The 23,559-nt window shown below is 35.1% G+C and overlaps 1 protein-coding gene across 3 annotated transcripts in view; it reads right to left on the bottom strand.

The window, feature by feature from the left end:
- The window catches only part of LOC149819311 (protein ILITYHIA-like), a 139,057-nt gene that overhangs the window by 5,715 nt on the left and 109,783 nt on the right, over positions 1-23,559 (bottom strand). For all 3 annotated transcript variants that reach the window (XM_089985129.1, XM_089985130.1, XM_089985131.1), the window contains 10 exons: positions 14,490-14,596; positions 14,316-14,367; positions 14,125-14,231; positions 13,991-14,050; positions 13,795-13,909; positions 13,000-13,110; positions 12,778-12,915; positions 12,559-12,681; positions 12,351-12,422; positions 343-455 (listed from right to left, as the gene is read on the bottom strand). In XM_089985129.1, the coding sequence (XP_089841255.1) occupies positions 343-455; positions 12,351-12,422; positions 12,559-12,681; positions 12,778-12,915; positions 13,000-13,110; positions 13,795-13,909; positions 13,991-14,050; positions 14,125-14,231; positions 14,316-14,367; positions 14,490-14,596 (998 nt within the window). The remainder of the gene's footprint in view (positions 1-342; positions 456-12,350; positions 12,423-12,558; positions 12,682-12,777; positions 12,916-12,999; positions 13,111-13,794; positions 13,910-13,990; positions 14,051-14,124; positions 14,232-14,315; positions 14,368-14,489; positions 14,597-23,559) is intronic.

The following is a 23,559-nucleotide window of genomic DNA, read 5'->3' as shown; positions in this document are numbered from 1 at the left end:
TGAAAATATTGTGACAATATCATGATATTTTAAAAAAATAGCCAATATTTGTTACTGTGCTATAAAACAAGACTAAAGCATGCTTGTCAAAACTAACCCACGTGTACCTTCCACAACTAGGTAATCACAAATACATGGTAAAAGTTGCATTTTACATGTAAATTGACGTAAAATTCAAGTTTTTGTGGTTGTTCAATGAAGCACAATGCACTACAGCATTTATCACTTTATGATACTATCTTTTTAGAAGCCAGGAAAGAAACCAAAACCAAAACTTCATACTCAAGAAATGACCAGTTACAGACAAAAATAAATAGAAGAACGGCTTCCGACAGCACATACCCGGTAATTGGAACAACAAATTCCTTTAATGGTTGTTCACCAGTAACATCAACCAATTCACCTAATCCTTCGGCAGCTTGCTCTCTCAATTCAGCTGAACCACTGATAAGACCCTGCCAGCACAAGGGATCATATGCTAAGCAAATTCATCAGTTTTGTGAAATAAAGATAGATGATAGTGTTGAAATGTATATATACTATATATATGTATGTATTTATCTATATGTATACATATTCAAATATGTATATATATATAAATATATATGTATTTACATATCTGTATAATATCCTTTTTTGTGTTTTATTTTTCCTTTTTCTTTTTCTGTATTTTTTATAGTCAACAGGCTGTTGACTAGCTGTTGGAACCAGTCTAACTAGTTTTTCTCCCTCGTGTGTATAAATAAGAGGTGTTTGCCCCATTGTAGGTATACATTTTGCATACTTGTGGATCAATAAAATATTAATTTTTTATATTCTTTATGCCTACTTTGTGTGTGCCCTTAGTGGCATTTTTGCTTGTCCACTTTAGAGTCTTTGGTGGACGTTTGATTCGTCCATGAAGGCTCTCTATTCTTTACATGGTATCAGAGCTATAGTGCTTTTGGACTTTTGGAGATTAGCCATCACGTGTTTGTGTTCGTGAGAAAGCTTTCAAAAGTGTTCATGTGTTCGTGGTGCTTGCGGTGACTCAAGAGGACATGTTTTTCTCTCTATCTCCTCTTTTGTAGACTTGGAGGACAAAAAGAGTTACCATTGTCCCCATTAAGCTAAATGATGTAGATTATGTAATGTGGTCTTCAATTATAAAGCACCACATTGTTAAATTGTAATTCATAAGACAATGTATTTTTTATATATATTTTATATATATAAAAGAAGATACATATACATATATATGTTTCATATATATGTACAGTATTCATCTACTTATATATATAAACTATATATTTATTTCTTGTATTAGTTGTAGGGGTATTTTAGTTATTTCTACATTTTACACATATTCATGTTTTTTAATATGATTGTAATTCCTCCTTTTTATTTTTTCTTATTTTTGTAATTTTTTCATTTCTTTTTTTTGTTCTTTTATGTAATATTTCTGTACACAGTAAGTGGCTGACTGTGTACAGTGTACAAGGCTGACTGTTGTACACAGTTTAAACATATAGACGTTGGGCTGATTCCCAACGTCTCCAATAAGAGCCGTTGGGAATAGCCCAACGACTCTTTAAGTGTGCTTATAAATAAGGCCTATGTGAGCCCATTGAATAAAGGTATTACTGTAAGGAGTTGTCTCCTTAAGCTTATAAACACTGTGCATTTATTTTGTGTCATGCGTATTTGAAGTATCAAGTTATTCGAAAACTTGATTGTTCGCAAGGATTCTTCACACACATATGGGCAAGGGTTTATGGGGATTAGTGGATGGGTCCGATCCAGAACCTAACCTACTTGTTACTAAAGTAGAGAATGAGAAGGACGTTGCCCAACAAGATGATGAGAGGAACAAAGACATAACCGACTATGAGAAAAAATGAAAGGAATGGAGAATGGGTCACGTGAAGATCATGTCTTGCTCATTAATAACGTAGAAAGAAGTGCTCTAGTCTAGCTAAATTTGAGCATGCCAATGATGTATGGGAATGCCTCAAAAATATGTATTCTATCAAGGATATTTCACATGTACAACTTTCAAGATAAAATTAGAACAATGACACAACAGAGTATGAGCATTAGAGAATATTATAATGCTCTATCTGAACTTCGGAAGGAATTGGCCCCTTCTTGAACACAAGTGGCATTGCCCTTTAGACATCGAGCTCCGACATAAACAAATTGATGTGCAGCACTTCTACCAATTCATTAATGGTTTGTAGCCTGAATTTGAGACCACCAAATCGGCTCTTCTTAATAGAAGAAAATTTTCATCTATTGTTGATACTATTGAAGAGCTAAATATGGAGGAGAATAGATTAAAAAGGCACATTTCCAAGAATAATGATGAATCCGTCTCTCTCTCTCTCTCTCTACCCATTCCTTGTAAAATGGATAATGAAAATGTCACCATTAAACCTGTGAAACTCAATGATTTTAACTAAGTAACTTGGGTTTCTATTATGAAGCACCTTACTTGGGGAAAGGGGTTGTAGGGACTAGTAGATGGATCCGATCAAGAACCCAAGCTATTTCTCACCAAGGTAGAAAGAAAGAAGTTCTACTAATGAAAAATGAAAAAACCAAAGTCATTACCAACTATGAGAAGAAATGGAAAGAATGGAGGATGGGACATGCCAAGATCATGTATTGGCTTATTAGTAGTGTGGATGTTAAAACATGCTAAATTTGAATAAACAAACAAGGCTTGGAAGTATCTCAAGAGAATGTATTATCTTAAGGATATTACACATTGTGTGTAATGTGCAAGATAGAGTTCGGACCATGACCCAAGGTGAAAAAAGTATTAGAGAATATAATAATGACTTGAAAGAACTTTTGAAAGAATTGGTTCTTTTAGAGTGAAAATGACATTGTCCTGAAGATATTGAACTCCGCCAAAAGCAAACGGATGAAAAACATTTTTATCAACAAATTGACACCAAAATTTGAAGCAACTGAATCTATTCTTCATAAAAAAAAAGTTTTTTCTATTGAAGACACTATAGAGGAGTTGAGTATGAAAGAAAATAGGTTGAGAAAGCGTGTAGCAAAAAATGAAGATAACTCGATCTTGGCCGTATCTAGACCAAGAAATTATGTTAGTAGCTATGTCACATGGGTGCGGGTGCGACACGGGTGCGGCGCAATTTCAAAAATTTTGGACACGGGGACTCGGCTATATATATATATATATATATATATATATATATATATATAAGACTCGGTCAAAGTTGTGCCCATTAGGGGACAGGTGATGAGTTGTGAAGGCATTCTGTACACTTTCTCCATACAGGAATAATTCACTTTTGGGCACTTTCTTCATACACTGTAATAATTCACTTTCTTCATACAGGAAAAAACCACAAAAACTTGAGTTGTGCCCATTCTGTACTTAAAACTTGAAAGTGTACAGGTTTTTTAGTTGTGATGGGTTTTTTTCCTTACAGCTGTAGCCCAGAAAATTTAAAAAAAAAAATTAAAAAAAAAAAAATTCCAAAAAATGGACCAAAATGACCCTGGGTGCGTTGACCACACCCAGGGTCGGGTTGACCGAGTCCGAGCCGCACCCGTGTCGGTGCGTGTCGACGCGGGTGCGGCGACCTTGGAGCCGAGTCCGTGTGACATAGGTTAGTAGATATAAACCACCTTATTATAGAAGACAAGGAAATGACTATAATAGAAGGAAAACTATTTGTCATTATTGTCATGAACTAGGAGACATCAAACCCCAATATCCTAAGCTAAAAAGGACATATGACAAAAAGGTTGCTTCTTCACAAGAGTCAAGTGGTATTCTCATATCTCAAGAATCATCTATTAGAAGCATGTCTCTAGATCAACTAGTGGAAGCTCTTCAACCTCTTCTCAAATGAGCGTCTTCTTCAACTATAGTCATCGTTTCGTTTGTTTTGAACCCTGGTAAATTTTGTTGGCTTCTCGATTTTGATGCATCGTTTCACATGATCTCAAACCATGATATCTTATCCGGATATCATAACTCAAGTGTCAAATGTTTTTACGGCAGATGGTACATCTCTTCAAATTGAAGGAATAAGGAATTTTGAAAAGAACTTTTCTAAATCAAAAATATTTTTTATTCCAAAGATCTAGCACATTCCTAAATTAAACCTAAACCTTTTAGGTCTCTCAAATATCTGATTATGGTTGTAGTGTTTTCTTCTCTTCAAATAAATGTTTGGTACAGTATCGCCAGCTAAGGAAGCTGATCGAGTAAGGCCATAGAGAAGAAAGACTCTACAATATGAATTTTTTGAAGATACCCAAAGATGGTTTTTGTTGTAATATCCAAAAATTAGATTTGAATATATGGCATAAAAATATTAGGACATCAAATGTATCAAAAATTTAATATTTTTCAAATTTAAAAAATTTTCATATCTTAATGATTTCTCTTGTGAAGACCGTGATTGTGAAAAAATGAAGAGATTACTATTCAATGATATAATATTTGTTTCATTTATACCACTTGAGTCAGTTCATTCAGATGTTTGGGGTCCAACACCCATATTATCTAAAGATGGATATGCATATTATGTCATATTTGAGGATGACTTTACTAGACATACTTGGATATACTTCCTTAAGCATAAATCTGACCACTTTCAAAATTTTCATAAGTTAGTTAAAAATAGGCTTAAAAATGAAATCTTTATACTTCGTACTGATTCAGGGAGAGAATTTGTATCAAATGATTTTAAAATTTATCTTAACCTTCACAGCAACACACAATAAAGATCTTGTCTCCACACACCATAATAAAATGGTTTGGCAGAAACAAAACATAGGTACATCATTAAAACATCAAGAACTTTACTTATTGCTAGTCATGTGCCTAAGATTTTTTTGGTATAACTTGTCCTAACCGTTGTTCATCTTATAAATAGAATGTCATCATCTTCTTTACAAAATATTTCACCTATTGAAAAACTTTTAAACTCTCTCCTGACTACGCTATACTACAAATCTTTGGTTGCAAATGTTTTGTATTAACCAACAAAAATGACAAGTTTTCTCCTAGAGCTATTCCTTGTGCTTTCTTGGGTTATGCCGACAACCAAAAGGGTTATCAGTGCCATGATCCTAAGACTGAAAATTTATATATTTCTAGAAATTTAGCCTTTTTAGAAAAAGTTTTTTTTTTATAAAAATCAACCTAAGTAATTGAATACTCGTTTTTATTTGATCTTAGTCGTAACCAAGATATTGATGATTGTGATTGTGAATATGATTTTGAAAATGTTATTGAATCACGAGATGGTGAATCTCTTGATAAAGTAACTCATGATGATCAAACTTGTATACAATACTCTAGACGGGGACACCAAAAAACTCCATGTGCACTTGAAAAATTCTCTAATTTAGGTGACGAAGAACTGCAAACTAGAAAATCATCTAGAGCTTCAAAGCATCCATCCAAATTTGTATCATGCAACTCTTTTTCGTCTAAATATCAAACATGCATAGCCTTAATTCACTCATATAAAGAACTTCCATCTTATGTTTAAGTCAAAGAATACTTTTAATGGGTTAAAGTCATGAGGGTAGAACTAGATGAATTAGAAAAGGCTCAAACTTGGTCTATTCAGAAACTTCCACAGGAAAAGAAACTCATATGTTGTAGGTGAGTATATAAGATAAAAACAAAGAGTGATGGGACCCTTGAGAGATACAAAGCTAGGCAAGTTGCCAAAGGATATGCACAAGAATATAGAATAGATTATGAAGAAACTTTTGTACTTGTTGCCCGTGTGACCATAGTCAGAACCCTTATTGTTGTTGCTTCAATTAAGAATTGACCCATATATCAAATGAATGTTAAAAATGTCTTTTTAAATGACAATCGTATGTAAAAAGTGTAAATGGAGGCACCCCCAGGTATGGGTATAGCTCAAGGGAAGGCTCTTCGCCTACCTCAAGGGAAGGCTTGGTATGATAGATTTAACAATGTTATGCTCAATATTGGTTTTAGATCTTGTCTGACTGACACAACTTTGTTTGTTAAGAATTATGATGCAGGTATTGTCATTTTGTTTCTCTATGTTGATGTTATGATAATTACTGGAGCAGACAAACAAGGAGTTCAACATATTAAAAATATTCATAAAACTAGTTTTAAAATGATTGATTTGAGTTTTCTATGATACTTTCTTAGCATAGAAGTTGTTTATTCTCCTAGAGGGTATTTATTATTTCAATCTAAGTTTGCTTCTGATATTGTTCTAAGGTATAGTATATCAGATGACAAGAAGGTTAATACTCATCAAGTAATAAATGTCAAAATGCAAAATTGATGATGGGGAGCCTCATTATAGACAACTTATCAAAGTTTTTTTTCACTTACAATTACTAGACCTGATATAGCACACGTTATAAACACAGCTAGTCAATTTTAGTACGCTCCCACATATGTTCACATGGGAGCTGTTTTGCATATTATTAGATATCTCAAAACTTCGATAGTATAATAATAGGCTTACTTGCATATAGATATGCAAATTGGGAAGGTGATCCTAATAATCAGCACTCAACCACGGGTTTTTGTGTTTTCATAGGTGAATTGTTGATCTCGTGGAAGTGCAAAAAGCAACAAATGGTCTCTCTCTCCTCAACTAAAGTCAAGTATCAGACTATGGCAATTATCACAATAGAGGTGGTATGGTTGAGAAGATTGTTGGCTAATAATGGGGACAAAGATTCTATGAGCTTCAAAGATGTGTTGCGACAACAAGAGTGTCATCTACATTGCCATCAACAATACTTTTCATGAAAGAATGAAGCACATTGAGATGGACTGTCATTATGTTCGAGAGAAATATCTTCAAAGAACCATTGATCTACCCTATGTCACATCTAAGTGCCAACTGGTGAACTTTTTTACCAAACCTCTCTCTTCTACTCGGTTTCACTACTTTTTTGGCAAACTTTCAGTCATAATACAGTAAGTTTGAGGGGGAGTGTTAAATTGTATATATATATATATATATATATATATTTGTGTAATATAGTATAATATATATGCATATGTACATATACACGTATATATACTTTTATATACATACTATATGTATATATTTATTTATCATATATATATATATATATATATATATATATATATAGGGACAAGTCAAACTGATTATCCTTGAACCCAATGACTAGTATTCTAGCCGTTGGGAGGTCTCTCAACCATTTGTTGTACTCTCTCTTTTCTAGCTCTCTCTCTTCTTCCTATTGTGTATAAATAGGGTGTTCCCCCTTTTTTATTTTCATGTGTTTTTACACACTTGTTCATTGAATAAAATATATTCTTTATATTGTGTGCTTTGTTGTGTGTGTACCCTTTGTGAAATCTGTGAGTGTGTTCCTTAGAGAACACTTTTGTGATTATCCACTCAAGTTAGTGGACTTTTGGTTCGTCATTGAGGACTCTTTGGCATCTTTTCAAGTACGACAAGAGAAAAATGATGTCACTAATGTCATGAACCAGGGCGCATCAAGTCATTATGTCTCAAATTGAAAAGAAAGGAGGAGAAAAAGGTGGCTTCGGTTGGTCCACCTCAAGAGACTAACGACATGAGCAACACACAAGACACATTTATTGGAAATATCCTTATCTCAATTAGAGGCACTTCAACCTTTTCTTAAAGGATCATCATCCTCAACCGGAGCCACGATCTCATCCTATTCTGATCTTGGTAAGTTACCATGGCTTTTAGATTCTGGTGCACCATTTCATATGACTCTCAACCTTAGTATTTTGTCTGAATGCCATACCAACTCACACATGTTAAATGTCTTCACTACCGATGGTACATCTCTGGAGATCAAAGGCATAGAGAATTTTGAAAGCAATCTTCAAATTTTCAAAAAAAAAATTTAATTCCAAATATTAGATATATTTCTAAGCTAAATTAAAATCTTTTGTCTGTTTCTCAAATTTTGGACCACGGATACAATGTTTCCTTCTGATCATATGGTTGGGTACAAGATAGCCAGTCGAGAAAGCTGACTGGTGAAGGCCATAAAGAATGAGGCCTTTACTACATGGATTTTGTTGTAATGTTCAAAAATTGAATTTGGATTTATAGTACAAAATATTAGGTCATCCAAATGTATCCAAAATTCAATATTTGCTAAATTTGAAACAAATTTGTAATGTTGAAAATTTACTAAAGATTGTATTCTTGGCAAAATGAAGAAATCATCATTTCAAAAGAGGACTTTTGTTTCCACTAGACCACTTGAGTTGGTACATTCGAGTGTTTGGGGTCCAACACTGATTATGTCAAAAGGTGGATATGCATATTATGTAAGCTCGAAGTTTTTATATATTTTCAAATGTTTCACAACTTTGCCAAAAATAGGTTTAAAAATGACATTTTTATCTTTTATACTGATTCATGGGGAGAATTTTTATCAAAAGATTTTAAAGATTATCTTGACTTACAAGGCATCACACACCACAACAAAATGGTTTGGTTGAAAGAAAACACAAACACATTATAGAAACCGCAATAACCTTACTTATAGCAAGTCTTGTACCTAATGTTTTTTTGGGCCGAAGTTGCCTTAACTATTGTATTTCTCATCAATAGAATGTCATCTTCATCTTGACAAAATATATCACCTGTAAAAAAAATATTATTCCATATTAAGAGTCTTTAAATGAAAATGTTATGTTTTTAACAATAAAAAATGACAAACTTTCTTATCATACAATTCCTTGTGTCTTTTTTTATTATGCGGATAACCAAAAACGTTATAGAAGTTTTGATCACAAAAATGGAAAATTGTATGTTTCACGAAATGTATCTTTCTTAGAAAATGAAAATTTATTTGATTTTGACGACTTTAAGAAAGTAACTGAGCATTCTTTTCTGTTAGATTTTATTTCAAAGCATGATGTTGATGTTTGTGATTGTGAATTTGGTCTTGATAATGACAAGGAATCAAGAGATGATATGATTAGTGAAGAGCAACCCATGGTGATCAAACTTTCTTGCAATATTATAGGCCTAGTGTTCCAAATCCTCCATGTGCACTTGAAAAGTATTTTGATGTTAAAAATACATATGAAGAGCAATCAAGAAGGTCCCCTAGAACATCAAAGCCCCCCCGGCATGTATTCTATTAATTCATTCATATGTATAACCTTCAACCTATGAACAAGCCAAGGATCATTTTGAATGGGAAGAATCTATGAGAGTAGAGTTAGAAGCCTTAGAGAAAGTCAACACTTGGACACTTCATGACATACCTCATACGACGTAGGTGGATATACAAGGTGAAAAGCAAGAGTGATGGGACACTAGAGAGGTATAAAACCAGACTAGTTGCTAAGAGATATTCCCAAGAGTATGAAATAGATTATGAAAAAACCTTTGCACTCGTCACTAGGATGAACATTGTTAAAACCTTAGTAGTTGTTGCTTCCATTAAGAATTAATCCATATATCAAATAGATGTCAAGAATGTATTTCTTAATGTGAATTTGGGTGAAGAAATATACACTTTATGGCTTAAAGCAAGCACTGAAAGTATGGTATGACAGGTTTAGTAAAGTTATGTTTGATATTGGCTTTAGATCCTGCTTGACTGACACAACTTTGTTAAGGAAACTGATGCAGGTATTGTCATTCTACTCCTATATGTGGACGATATGATCATCGGAGGAGGCAAACTGAGAGTTGAAAATATAAAAACTTCTTGAAAATAACTTTAAAATGACTAATTTGGAATTTTTTAAGATACTTTCTAGGGATTGATGTTGCTTATTCCCTTAGAAGGTATTTGTTGTCTCAATCTAAGTTTGTGTCTAATATTATTTTCAGGTATGAAATTGTGGATGATCAGAGAGTAGATATTGGCGAGGTTGTTAATGTCAAGAAGAGAATTGATGATGAACCTTTTGAAGACTCAACACCTTACCAACAACTGATCAGAGTACTCCCTTACTTTTCAATTACTAGACCAGATATAGGCACATGTTGTACACACAACTAGACAATTTCAGCACACTCCTACACTTGTTCACATGAAGGCAATCTTATGAACAACTAAATATATTAAAACTTCTTTTTCTGTAGGCAATTTTTTTCTTCTTTATCTGCATTAGATATAATTGCTTATACTGATGCTGACCGGAAAGGTGATACCAACAAATAGGCACTCAACCATGACTTTTTGTGCTTTTATATGCGAATATTTGATTTCATGAAGATGTAAGAAGCATCAGGTCTCACTTTCATCAACAGAAGCTGAATACAGGGTCATAGGCACTATACAATGGAGGTGGTGTGACTCAGAAGATTGCTAGCTAGCATGGGGATCAGAGTATGAGAAGCTTTGAATATGTGTTGTGACAATAAGAGCACCATTTACATCGCCAACAACCATATGTTTTGGTCATTGAAATAAATGTTCTAGAGTATTTTCAAGATAACATTGATCTGCCCTACGTTACATCGGAATATCATTTGACAAATTTCTTCACAAAAACTCTCTTAGCTCTTAGGCTCCACTTCCTTCTTGAAAAACTCTCGGTCATTATACCATTATACTGAAGTTTGAGGAAGTGTTAAAATGTATATATACATATTCAAATATGTATATATATATATGTACATATATGTATAATATACTTCTTTGTATTTTTTTCTATATTTTCTATAGTCAACAGGTTGTTGACTAGCTGTAAAACACAGTCTAACAGCTAAAAAAACTAGCCATTAGATCAAGGCTACCAGAAGCACCATAGGACATGGGGAAGCACACTTCCCCAAAGGGCATTTCAGAAGCACGAAATGTGTCGAGAAGCGCCAAAAATTTTTGGGAAGTGTGCTTCCCATTTAGAGGAAGCGCACTTCCCTTTCTTTTTTAATTTTTTTTGTTTTCATTTTTATTTTTCTTTCTTTTTTCTCTTTTTTCACTTCTCCCTCGTTTTCCCTTCGCTTCCTAGGTCGCTTCTTATTCACTTCCGAGACGATTCCTAGTTCGCTTCTAAGTCATCCCACGCTTTTCGTTCCTAAAATTTTGGAAGTGTCTCGCTTCCCGCTTTCGCTTCCTTAATCGTTTCCCGCTCTCGCTTCGCCAACTGGCAACTCTGCATTAGATTGTGTCAGTCTAACAACTAGTTTTTTCCCTCTTGTACGTGTAAATAAGGGGTATTTAACCCATTGTAGGTATGCATTTTGTATACTTGTGGATTCATAAAATATTTAATTTTTATATTCTTTGTGCCACTTTGTGTGTGCCCTTAGTGGGATTTGTGCTTGTCTACTTTGGATTCTTTGGTGGACGTTTGGTTTGTGCTTGAAGGCTCCCTATTCTTGACAGACAATATAGAACAAGGTTTTGATAGTAGGTGTAGCACACAAAAAACCACTCATGGTATCCTGAAACTGTTGCACATGCACATTAATCAGCAGACGTTCTCCTTAGATTCCTTCTCCAAATTACAAGGACCTGATGCTTCACCAGTGTTCGAATTTTACACTACAAAGTAAACATGTTCAGGTGAGGCGTTATAAGAACTCCAAACAAAAGATGCAAAGTTCATACTTTACATCTATTAAGAGCTAATTATTGTTTCCATAGATAGAAATTAACCCTTTCATTAGCAACAAAGTATGTCACATGGACTCGGCTAGGGAGGCGCCGCACCCGAGTCGACACGCCTCGACATGGGTGCGGCTTCGGACACGGCCCAGACTCGGTCAACGCCGAGTTGGACTCGGTCAACGAGTCGAGGCCGAGTCCGTCCTTGTTTTGTACTCGATCAACATTGACGGAGTCCAAAAATGTCCATTTTAGGGTAAAAAAATGATCTTTTTATATATTTTTTTAAAAAATATATATATAGCATGAGTCTGCCGGGGGGAGCCCCTGGACCCCCCTTTCTGCAAGGGCAAAAGTACAATTTGCAAAGTTTATAAAAACACTCATGCTGGTGCCAAACTTTAGAGGACAATATCCACATATATGCACACAGGATATATATATATATATATATATATATATATATATATATATATATATATATATATATATATATATAGCCGAGTCCCCGTGTCCAAAATTTTTAAAATTGTGCCGCACCCGTGTCGCACCCGCACCCGCACCCATGTGACATAGGCGACAAACCATATCGAGATGCACTTATAAGCATACAATTAAATTGTCCTAGCATAATTTTATGCAATTGAAACATTACAATGGAAAAAACCAAATTCAATTTCAATAAAAAACTGCTCCACATCTATGGTCTAGTTTGTAAACTCTTGAAGCAGCAAGACATGCACCACAGGATTTGTCAAGAACAGAACTAACAATACCTGAAGAAAAATTGGCAACAATGGTTGAAGCGCTTTGGGAAGACAAAAGCCAGGAATTAAGATGGGCCCACCCTGCATACCAGATACTATATTAAGGAATTTTATTATGCTTATAAGAAGTAGAACCAACACAGTGAAACTATGACAAAATTCACTTTACAAAATTAATGGCAGTTTATAGGCACTTTGGTTTTCATAATCATGATACCTTCCGTTTCCTCCGCTCTTTGTCTCTAGCAGTAGACACAGCATCACGTACTAATTTGATGTAAGAAGTAAGTACTTCTTTTGGTACTGACACAACAACTCTTCCCAAGGCTTCCCAAGCACCCTATTCCAAATGACATTGATGTTAACATAAACTATCAAAAACTAATATTACAGCATCATAAAAAAAAATAGCATAAGAGACAAAGCCATGAGTTACCATAACAGTAGCAGAATCTGAATCCGTAAGCATAATAATAAGAGTGGAGATCATGTCAGGGGCCTCATCAACCAAATACAAGCTACTATTCTTGAAAAAATATCCAATCAAAGAGGCAGAGCCTCTCCTCATGTATGCCTAGCAAAAGAGCCAAGAATGCATCAATAAAATTAAAATATAAATATAAATGATAAAATAAAAGGCAACCAAGTGCAAACAAACCTGGCTATCACCAGTGGCTTTGAGAAGCTCTGAGATCAATGGATCAACCCCTTCTTCATCAATGACCAAAACAACTGTTTCTGCAGCCTTCTTAGCTAACGATTGGACATCCTAAACCAATGCTATGAGTCAAACCATAGGGCGCATAGCAATGTATGCTTCGAAGTACAAACAGAAAAGATATTTGTTCATAAGTAATGATGACGAACATTATGGTTAAATGACTATACAGATGCATGCTAGCTATCTAGCAAACTTCTAATTGAAGTAAATATTCTTTGCTGCATTAAATCAGTCAACACATGGTAGGATAATGCAATACAAACATAAAGATGAAAACTAAATGAGATGCAATACAAACATAGCATAAAAAATGAATTGCACTTAGCACCGATAACTTGTAAAAATTACTATACAGATGCATTCTAGCTATCTAGCAAATTTCTAATGGAAGTAAATATTCTTTGCTGCATTAAATCAGTCAACACATGGTAGGATAATGCAATACAAACATAAAGATGAAAACTAAATGAGATGCAATACAAACATAGCATAAAAAATGAATTGCACTTAGCACCGATAACTTGTAAAAATTATTCTTTTCTTCTGAATCAAGGGAAAAAGCACCATTTCTGTCATTATCCCCATTAAAACCCATGATCAAGAAATATGTGCACAGAGAGATAAAGGGATATATGACATCATTATTATAAGCTAATGTATTGTAAAATTAGCTACTTGCATGTGAAAAAACCCAGTGAAACTACCAATAGAACTGCAAGCCATTCCATTTACCTCATCATCACTACCCATTCCAGAAAGTAAGGCAGGAAGAATAGAACCAAGGTGAGAATTCAGGCCAGGCCCAGCAACTTCTGCCAATGCGCCAAGGGCATGAGCATTAAATGCACTGTATTAAGGGCAAAAAGATGTTATTGAAAACAACTCTTATACAAGGTCAATAAAAAAATATCATAATAACTGAACTTACGAGAGAGGGTGTTGCACTAGTTTTGGCAGAATGTGAGGCAAAACAGCTGCGCTCCTTACACTGCAAGAAAAGTTGCATGGAGCAGATATCAATAACAAGAAAATTTAGCAAATATCAAAACAGTCTAAGTATACCTTAATATTTGCTTCAGACCATCAAGTGCAGTATCAGAGGTCTCATCATCCTCTAAAGCTTGAAGAAGAGTAGGAACAATTTCATCAATGGCTTGCATACCAGCACTCTGCATCATCAACATTGAAAACCAGCTTCATCCCAGTAGATAAGGTACAGAAGTAACCAATATAACTAAAGCTAAAATAAGTACCTTATAAAGAGTATTAAATGCCAAGCCGGCAGATTCGCGAACTTCAGGCTCACTTTACACAAAAATAAATGTCTTAAGTTTAAAATGGGAATGAAAAGAGAGCATTTTTAAATGTGGACATATAAATTAAAGAAATTTATTTATCGCTGAAAAACTGCACAAAAGAAGACATACCTATCACAGAGTGCAGCTCGAATTGTAGGTATAAGTTCATCCATGAAATTCAACAACTGGTGCTTACCAGCACTCGCCATGACTTCACTGAGCCCAACACATACACCCTGTTAAAGCAAACATCCAAAAGCGTATTAGAGTTTGGTCATGTACATGAAATTGGTGAAATGAAAGATTATAGTGAGCTACTATAAGAACGATATTGTTGATAACATAGTTGCCAGAACGGAAATCAAAAGCAGGAAGCAGTACAGGAATTGGAATCGGGAAGCAGTCAATCCAAATTTTTAGAGGACTCGGAAAACAGAAAGTGAGTAGGAAGCAGTAGAGGAAATCGTTTATGAAGCGGTATAACGATAAGAAATTGTCAGAAATAATGTTAAAATGATAAATGTAAGAAGACAGCTTGTAAGCAACGAAGTTCTTTGATGAAAAGAGATGTTAATGAATAATTAAGAAAAGGCATCTACAATCGACAATGGTATCACCTTATTAGAAGAAATATCTACATCATTTAATAGAATAACCGAATCACACACTAACATACATTCAATAAAAGCGCAAAACTTTAAAAAATTACAAGTTAATAAGTTTATTTTGAAGTTGGATACGAATAATAAAAAAAATTGGTGTAACAATTAATGCATAACCTATCAAATATATTACAATTCTACTTAAGATTAGCAAAAGGACACAAATACCCTTCCCTTTGAAATGTTTTGCAAAAGGGTATTCGTAGAAAAAGGTTACTCTTATGCCTTTAAAGTTTTTAATGTAGCACATGCAAATTGTCTACTTAAGTTTTAGGAACAAGAATTCCTATATATGAGGAATTGAAACTTCTCAACTTGGGAAATGGAATTCCAATACTTAATAACTAATATTCCTCGTATTGGAATTCCAATTCTTGAAAATGGAAACTCAGTCATTGGACTGTGGCTGGGAATCAGGATTCTGATGGATGGGATTCGGGATTCATGTGTATGGGAATCACAATTCTGTTGTTGGGGAATCACGATTCTCATGTATAGGAAGCATGATTCTAAGCTGCCCCTGGTTCCCACTTGGAAATCATGATTCCCACTTAGTAGCGCTTCCAGTAACTACGGTTGATAATCACATTTCAAAAACCAAAAACAAGGAAATATATGTTAAAATATATATATATATATATATATATATATATATATATATATATATATATATATATATATATATATATATATATATATATATATATGTTTATCACACACTACCCGATAAGGGGTAGTTCTGTAAACTCGCCCAATAGGGGCATTGTAGTCTTTTTTTACTTTTCTTCTTTTTCCTTTTTCTTTCTCCTTTTTTCTTATTTATTTTTTGTTTCTTTTTTTTGTTCTTTTTGTGCATTAAATGCACAGCCATTGGGGGGCCCAACGACTCCTTGTTGGGACTCCCAATGGTCCCTCTCTCTCTATTTTCTCTAACTCTCCCTCACTTCTCTCTTGCCTATAAATAAGTGGGGTCTCCCCCTTTTGTAAGGTGTGGCTTCTTCAAGCCTCTTTGTGACTTTATAATATTTTATGCTTTCTAGCCATTATTGGCTTTTGTGTATGTCCTCTTTTGGACTTGTTCTTTGATTTTTATGTGTGAATGTCCATTGTAGGACATACTTTCCTTTTCCGCATATTTCATTACATGGTATCAGAGCCTTGGTTGTGCTCTTGATTCATATAGCTAGTTTTATAGTTATTCCTCTCTCTTGGTTTGTCCTCCATTCTTGATTATATGATGGAAGGAGAACAAAAGATTGATCTCTCCTTCAAGCTTAATGGTAGTAACTACATGATGTGGGCCGCCGCCATGGAGAACAACCTTAAAGGTAAAAAACTTTGGGGATATGTTATAGGCACCATTAGGGAACCTCAACTTCAACTTACGAAAATGGATGATGATCAAGAAAAAGCTCTAGAAGGAAATGCTCGCATGAAGGCTATTGAAGATCACCAATCGAAGGTAGAAGATTGGGAAAGTAAGCATGCAAAAATTCTTGCATGGTTCATGAACAACGTGGAGCTAAAGATTTACGCCAACATTGCTAAATTCCGCCTAGCAAATGAAGCATGGTTCTTTATGAAAGGTATGTAAACCCAAAAAGACCTTGCTCGTCCATTCTTTATCCAAGAAAAAATCCGTACCATTAAGAAAGGTGAAATGAGTGTCAGAGATTACTATAGCACTCTTGGACCCTTATGGGATGAGCTATCCCTTCTTGAACCCAAATGGGTATCTAGTGAAGATGTGGAAATGAGAAGAGAACAAATGGAAAAAGAACACTTTTTCCAATTTTTACATGGGCTTAGGCCCGAATATGAACAAGTTAGATCCTCCCTTCTTCATAGATCTAAACCTCTTCCATTGGAAGATGCCATAGCCGAAATATGCCAAGAAGAAACACGTCTTGGCATGATTAAAGGAGGAGATGAAGTTCTTGCCGTGTCTAAACCCGGCAATCATATGAAAGCTTATAAGCCTCCACACTTTGGGAGGCAAAATAACTATAATGGAAATTATAGGAAAGTCATTTGCCATCATTGTCAAGAACCGGGTCATATAAGACCTAATTGTCCGAAGACAAATGAACCTCCAAAAGGTAAAGTTGTTATTATTGAAGAAATTTCACAAAAGAAGGAGGAGCCAATGAAAGGGAAAGAGTCCTTTTCGCTTGCTCAACTATCTGAAGCACTTCAAATTCTACTCAAATCGTCGTCAACTTCGGGAGCCGCCATTGTCTCTTCCTCTCCTCCAGGTATGCCTTCTTGGATTCTTGATTCTGGAGCATCCTTTCATATGACCCCTATTGAAAATGGACTATCCAATGTATGTAACAACTCCAAAAATTCGTTTGTTTCTACCGCCGATGGTACCTCCTTACAAGTTAAAAGTTTTGGAACTTTAAACTTTTCAAAAGATTTTTTTGTGCCAAACGTAAGGGTAGTACCTCAACTTAATTTAAATTTGTTATCTGTTTCTCAAATATGTGATCATGGATGTGAAATCTCCTTTTTAACCAAGGATTGCTCTATACAGGATCTCCAGTCTGGGAAGCTGATTGGGCAAGGCCATAGGAGGGGAGATCTCTACTACATGAACAATTTGAAACTTCCCACTAACTCATTTTGTAATCATGTCCAAGATAAAAATATTGAAACTTGGCATCAAAGACTTGAACATCCAAGCTTCTCAAAAATGTACTCCTTTCCTTTTGCAAAGAAATTTTGTAATGAGAAACATTTTGTTTGCAAGAGTTGTATTTTTGGAAAAATGAAATCCACCCCTTTTCCAAATAGGACATTTGTGTCCAAAAGACCCTTTGAATTAGTCCATTCGGATGTTTGGGGTCCTTCTCTGGTCATATCAAAAGGAGGATAATGTTACTTTCATTGATGACTACACTCGATATGTGTAGATCTATTTTCTCAATCTAAAATCCAATTTTCAAGTAATATCTCCATTCTTCGATCCGATTCCGGTGGAGAATATCTATCAAATGAATTTCAAGAATACTTAGAAATCAATGGTATTTGTCATCAAAGGTCATGTCCTAGGACTCCCCAACAAAACGGTTTAGCCGAAAGAAAGCATAGACACATCTTGGAAACCACTAGGACTCTTCTCATTTCCAAAGAAATTCCAAAATGCTATTGGGTCGAAGCCGCCTTAACTTCCACTTATTTGATAAATAGAATGACATCTTCATCCCTACAAAATATATCTCCATATGAAAAACCCTTTGAAAGAACACCCAATTTTAATAGATTAAGAATTTTTGGGTGTAAGTGTTTTGTCCTTACACATAAAAGAGATAAGTTATCTCCCAAAGCTATTGAATGTGTGTTCTTAGGATATGGAGAAAATCAAAAAGGTTTTAGGTGCTTCGACCCCAAAAGCAACAAACTATATGTATCCAAAGATGTTATCTTTTTAGAAAATGAGAACGGCTTTAAGAAAAATAAAGATATTGATGAAAGCGAATATGCTTTCTTATTTGATCTTCTCTCTCAAGAAGATGTGACTCCTCACGAAGAGGAAGTTCCTAATGATTTAGAGGATACTCCTCTTAGTAATGTTGAAAATGAAAGTAATAATTTTGAGAATAGGTCTATTCAAACCTATGCTAGGCGTGGTCAAGAAGCTCCCATAAGTGTTTTAGAAAAATATTCTCAAAATTCCAATATAGAAGAAACCTCTTTAAGGAGATCTAGTCGAATCTCCAATCCTCCTAATAGGTTTGTTTCCTATGAGTCCCTAACACCTAAATATAGGGCATGCCTAATTGCATTACACTCTTATCATGAACCATCACACTATAATGAAGCAAAAAACATTCCTCAATGGGTTGAAGCCATGAAACTAGAACTTAGTGCCCTTGAAAAGGCTAAAACTTGAAAAATAACTTCGTTACCCGCTGGAAAGAAGTTTATTGGATGTAGATGGGTCTTCAAAATTAAAACTAAAAGTGATGGGTCATTAGAACGTTATAAAGCTAGGTTGGTAGCCAAAGGATATGCTCAAGAGTACGAAATAGACTATGAAGAAACCTTCGCTCCCGTAGTTAGAATGACTAGTGTTAGGACTCTTATTGCGGTTGCATCCGTTAAAAAATGACCTATCTATCAATTGGATGTTAAGAACGCATTTCTTAATGGCGAACTAAGTGAAGAGGTCTATATGGATCCTCCACCAGGAGTATCTATTGGTGAAAATAAAATTCTTAAACTTCAAAATGCACTATATGGGTTAAAACAAGCTCCAAAGGCTTGGCATGACATATTTAGCAATGTAATGACTAGCTTAAATTTTCGTTCATGTTATACTGACACTGCGTCGTTTGTGAAAAGTGCAGAGTCCTCTGTAGTTATTCTACTACTATATGTTGATGATATGATCATCACTGGAAGTGATGAGCAAGAAATCCATGATATTATGAAAAATTTAAAAGAAAATTTTGACATGTCTGACATTGGTTTCTTAAGATATTTTCTAGGTATTGAAGTTGCCTATTCTCCCCGAGGGTATATTCTCTCTCAGATGAAACTTGCCGCTGACATTTATTCCAAGTCTGGAATTTCAGATGATAAGAAGACAGAAACCCCTGAGGTTATCAATGCAAAGCTAAGGCTGGAAGATGGGACACTTCTCGAGAATTCTACTCTGTACCGTCAACTCGTTGGGTCTCTGACATACTTATCCATCACTCGGTGGGCCAGACATAGCTCATGCAGTTCACTTCGTCAGTCAGTTTCAACATGCACCCACAACTGTGCACATGAGTGCAGTCTTAAGGATTGTCAGATATATTAAAGACACCATAACTAAGGGAATTTTTCTTTCCTCTTTATCATCTCTTGATTTATTTGCTTATACAAATGCTGATTGGGGAGGAAATCCCAATGATAGAGTCTCAACCACTGGTTTTTGTGTTTTCCTAGGTGACTCGATGATTTCTTGGAGATGCAAGAAGCAGCACAAAGTGTCATTGTCCTCAACAGAAGTGGAGTATCGTGCAATGACCACTACAACCATGGAGCTTGTGTGGCTTAGAAGTCTCCTCAGTGATATGGGCATCATCATCTCAGTTCCTTCGAAGATGTGTTGCGATAACAAGAGTGTTATCTATATTGCAAGCAATCACACCTTCCATGAGCGTACTAAACACATAAAGATGGATTGCCACTATGTTCGAGATGAATACCTAAAAGGCACCATAGCACTGTCCTACGTCACATCCGAGTACCAGTTGGCGGACTTCTTCACCAAAGCCCTTGCTGCTCCTCGTTTCATGTTTCTTCTCAATAAGTTTTCAGTTGTATCCCCGTAAAGCTTGAGGGATGGTGTTAAAATATATGTAATCAATATATATATATATATATATATATATATGTTTATCACACACTACCCGATAAGGGGTAGTTCTGTAAACTCGCCCAATAGGGGCATTGTAGTCTTTTTTTAGTTTCTTCTTTTTCCTTTTTCTTTCTCCTTTTTTCTTATTTATTTTTTGTTTCTTTTTTTTGTTCTTTTTGTGCATTAAATGCACAGCCATTGGGGGCCCCAACAAAGAGTCGTTGGGCCCCCAACGGTCACAATTGTGACCGTTGGGAGCCCAACGACTCCTTGTTGGGACTCCCAATGGTCCCTCTCTCTCTATTTTCTCTAACTCTCCCTCACTTCTCTCTTGCCTATAAATAAGTGGGGTCTCCCCCTTTGTAAGGTGTGGCTTCTTCAAGCCTCTTTGTGACTTTATAAGATTTTATGCTTTCTAGCCATTATTGGCTTTTGTGTATGTCCTCTTTTGGACTTGTTCTTTGATTTCTATGTGTGAATGTCCATTGTAGGACATACTTTCCTTTTCCGCATATTTCATTACAATATAATCTTATATAAGCATGTACCCGTTAGAATGTATATATAGGTGTATATATAGCTATATATACCTATATAATATGGTTGTATATATACAAATAAATATGTATATATATATATATATCTTGTACTTGTAATAGGAAATACTCATTAGGGGTAATGTTGTCATTTCACATTATGTACTAGGCAGTGCCCATTAGCAGCACTTTTGACTTTTTTTTATTTTTATCTTTTTCTTTTTGGCTAAGGGCATTATAATCTTTATAATGCCCTAGCCATTAGAGTCATTGGGGGTGCTCTCAATGGCCTCGTGGCTCTCCCCTTGTATAAAGGGGTTGAACCCCTTCTTGTAAAGGATGTTTTCTCAAACACTTTGGTTTCTAATAAATCTTATATTTTTACTTGTGTTCTTGGCCCCTAAGTGGCTAATGTGCATGTGTTCTTGTATTGACCCATAAGTGGTCTTTGTGTTTTTGTAAGCCCATACGAGGCACACTTTTGTATTGTTTTTTCTTCTTTCATTACATGATATTAGAGCCTTGGTGTTCTTTGGTTGTAATTTGTATTTGAAGATAGTGTTGTGGACAGTGAAGATCTAACATGTAGGCTACCGCGGTGAAGAGAAACTTAGTTGGGAAAGAATTGTGGCACTTAGTTGATAGTTCTACTTTGAAACCTCAACCTATTCTTACTAAGGTTGTCGTGGGAGAAGATGGTACAACTAAAGAAGAGACTCTCAAAAGAAATAAGAGAGACAAAGCTCTCTTGGATTATAAAAACACCAATAAGGCATGGGAACTAGGCCATGCTAAAGTGTTCTCTTTCTTCATGGGAAGCATGTGTGAGGAGCCATGCGAGAATATCTTAAACTTAAAATAGTGAATGAGACTTGGACTTTATCAAGCAAACATATACCCAAAGAGATGTAGCACATAAGTGGGAAATATGTAACAAGATTCATAAGTTTACACAAGGTAACAAAAGTGTGCGGGAATACTATGGATCTTTAAAAAGACTTTGGGATCAAATGAAGTAAGAGCCTATTTAGGACACACCCATTGATGCTCGTTTAAGAAAAAAATAAAACTTAGAAGAGCAATTTTTTCAATTTATGCAAGGCCTTAGACCCGAATTCGAACATGTGAGGGTCACAATCACTCATCGTGAGAAAGATGAGCCTCACACCTTCATGATGTGTTGGCCAAAGTATGTATGGAAGAGACTAAATTGAAGACCATAACCAAGCCCAAGGAAACTAAAGATAATGTGTTGGTGGTCCAAAGACACGATGGCAACATTAATACATATAAACCTCCTCACTTCACAAGACTCAATTTTGGGAGGCAACGTAATGATAAAAAAAGAAATAAGATTATATGCCATAATTGTGAAAAAATGGAGCACATTAAGCCCTATTGACTAGGATTTAAAGGAAATAATGAGCGAAGCGTGGTGAGCATAGATGCATCATATGAAGATAAGAGTGAAACCAATGGAGATTTCAAATCCATTGGAACCATGTTGTTGCCCCAACCTTAGTTGTCAAACGCGCTAGGCGGAGCCTAGGCGGTGAGCCCTTAAAAACACTAGGCGAGGCCTAGGCGGACTAGACGGTGTAAAAATACATGTAATCAATATATATATATATATATATTCAATCATACCCGATAGGGGTATTTTAGTCATTCCACATGTACCCAATAGGGGTACTTGTTTTTCTCCTCTTTTTATTTTTTGCATTTATTTTTTTTCTTCCTTTTTACCCACTTAAGGGGGCCTCACCATTGAGTCGTTGGGGGCTCCCAACGACTCCATGGGAGCCCCCTTTGTGGCTCTTCTTTTGAGGCCATTTGGCCTCCCCCTTCTCTCATTTTATTTGCATAAATAGGGGTGAACCCCTTTGTATATTTTCATTCTTGAGAGCTCCCTCTCTTTCAATAAAGAGGCATTTATATTTTGTGTTGTGTTGTCCCTTTGTGGACTTGGCTATTATCTCTTTTGTTTGTCCGTTGGTGGACATTGTAAGTGCTTATAGCACTATTTGTACTTCCACATATCTCATTTCAGACGGTACCCCAAATAAAAAGAAAAATTAAGAAAAACATACAAAATATATAAACAAACTACTAAAATTAATAACATGTATACAAGATAAAATCAATCAACACTAAGCAATAGACAATAACATGTCGAACATTGTAAAGCAATTATATTACATAAAAACAATCAAATAGATAACTCATACGCTTATAGATTATATATGAATTAAGGACACAAATATGTATATATATATAATTATATATATATAATATAAATATATAATATTATAAATTTATAATATATGTTTATGATATGTTAATATATATAGTTATATACAATTACATAGAAAACATATATATATATATATGTGCGTGTGTGTGTGTGCGCAACTGCGCATCAGACCGAGAAACTACCTCAGCTAGGCCGCCTAGGCGGTGCCTAGGCTCCGCCTTTGACAATTAAGCAAAGGGGTGAAAGGAGGAGGAAGAAGAAAAAAAATTAAGGTAAAAAAGAAAAACAAAAGAAGAAAAGGGAAGAATAAAAAAATAAAGCTTTTGAGGTGGGAGGAAGAAGAAAAAGAAAAAAATTGAAAAAACATGACAACTATGTCCTTGCAGCTTAGGCA

This window comes from Nuphar pumila, chromosome 13 (genome assembly GCF_984573655.1).
Source record: "Nuphar pumila chromosome 13, dmNupPumi1.hap1.1, whole genome shotgun sequence".
NCBI classification, from domain to species: domain Eukaryota; kingdom Viridiplantae; phylum Streptophyta; class Magnoliopsida; order Nymphaeales; family Nymphaeaceae; genus Nuphar; species Nuphar pumila.
Note: the sequence above shows the minus strand (reverse complement) of the source record. Positions and strands in the feature narration are given on the sequence as shown.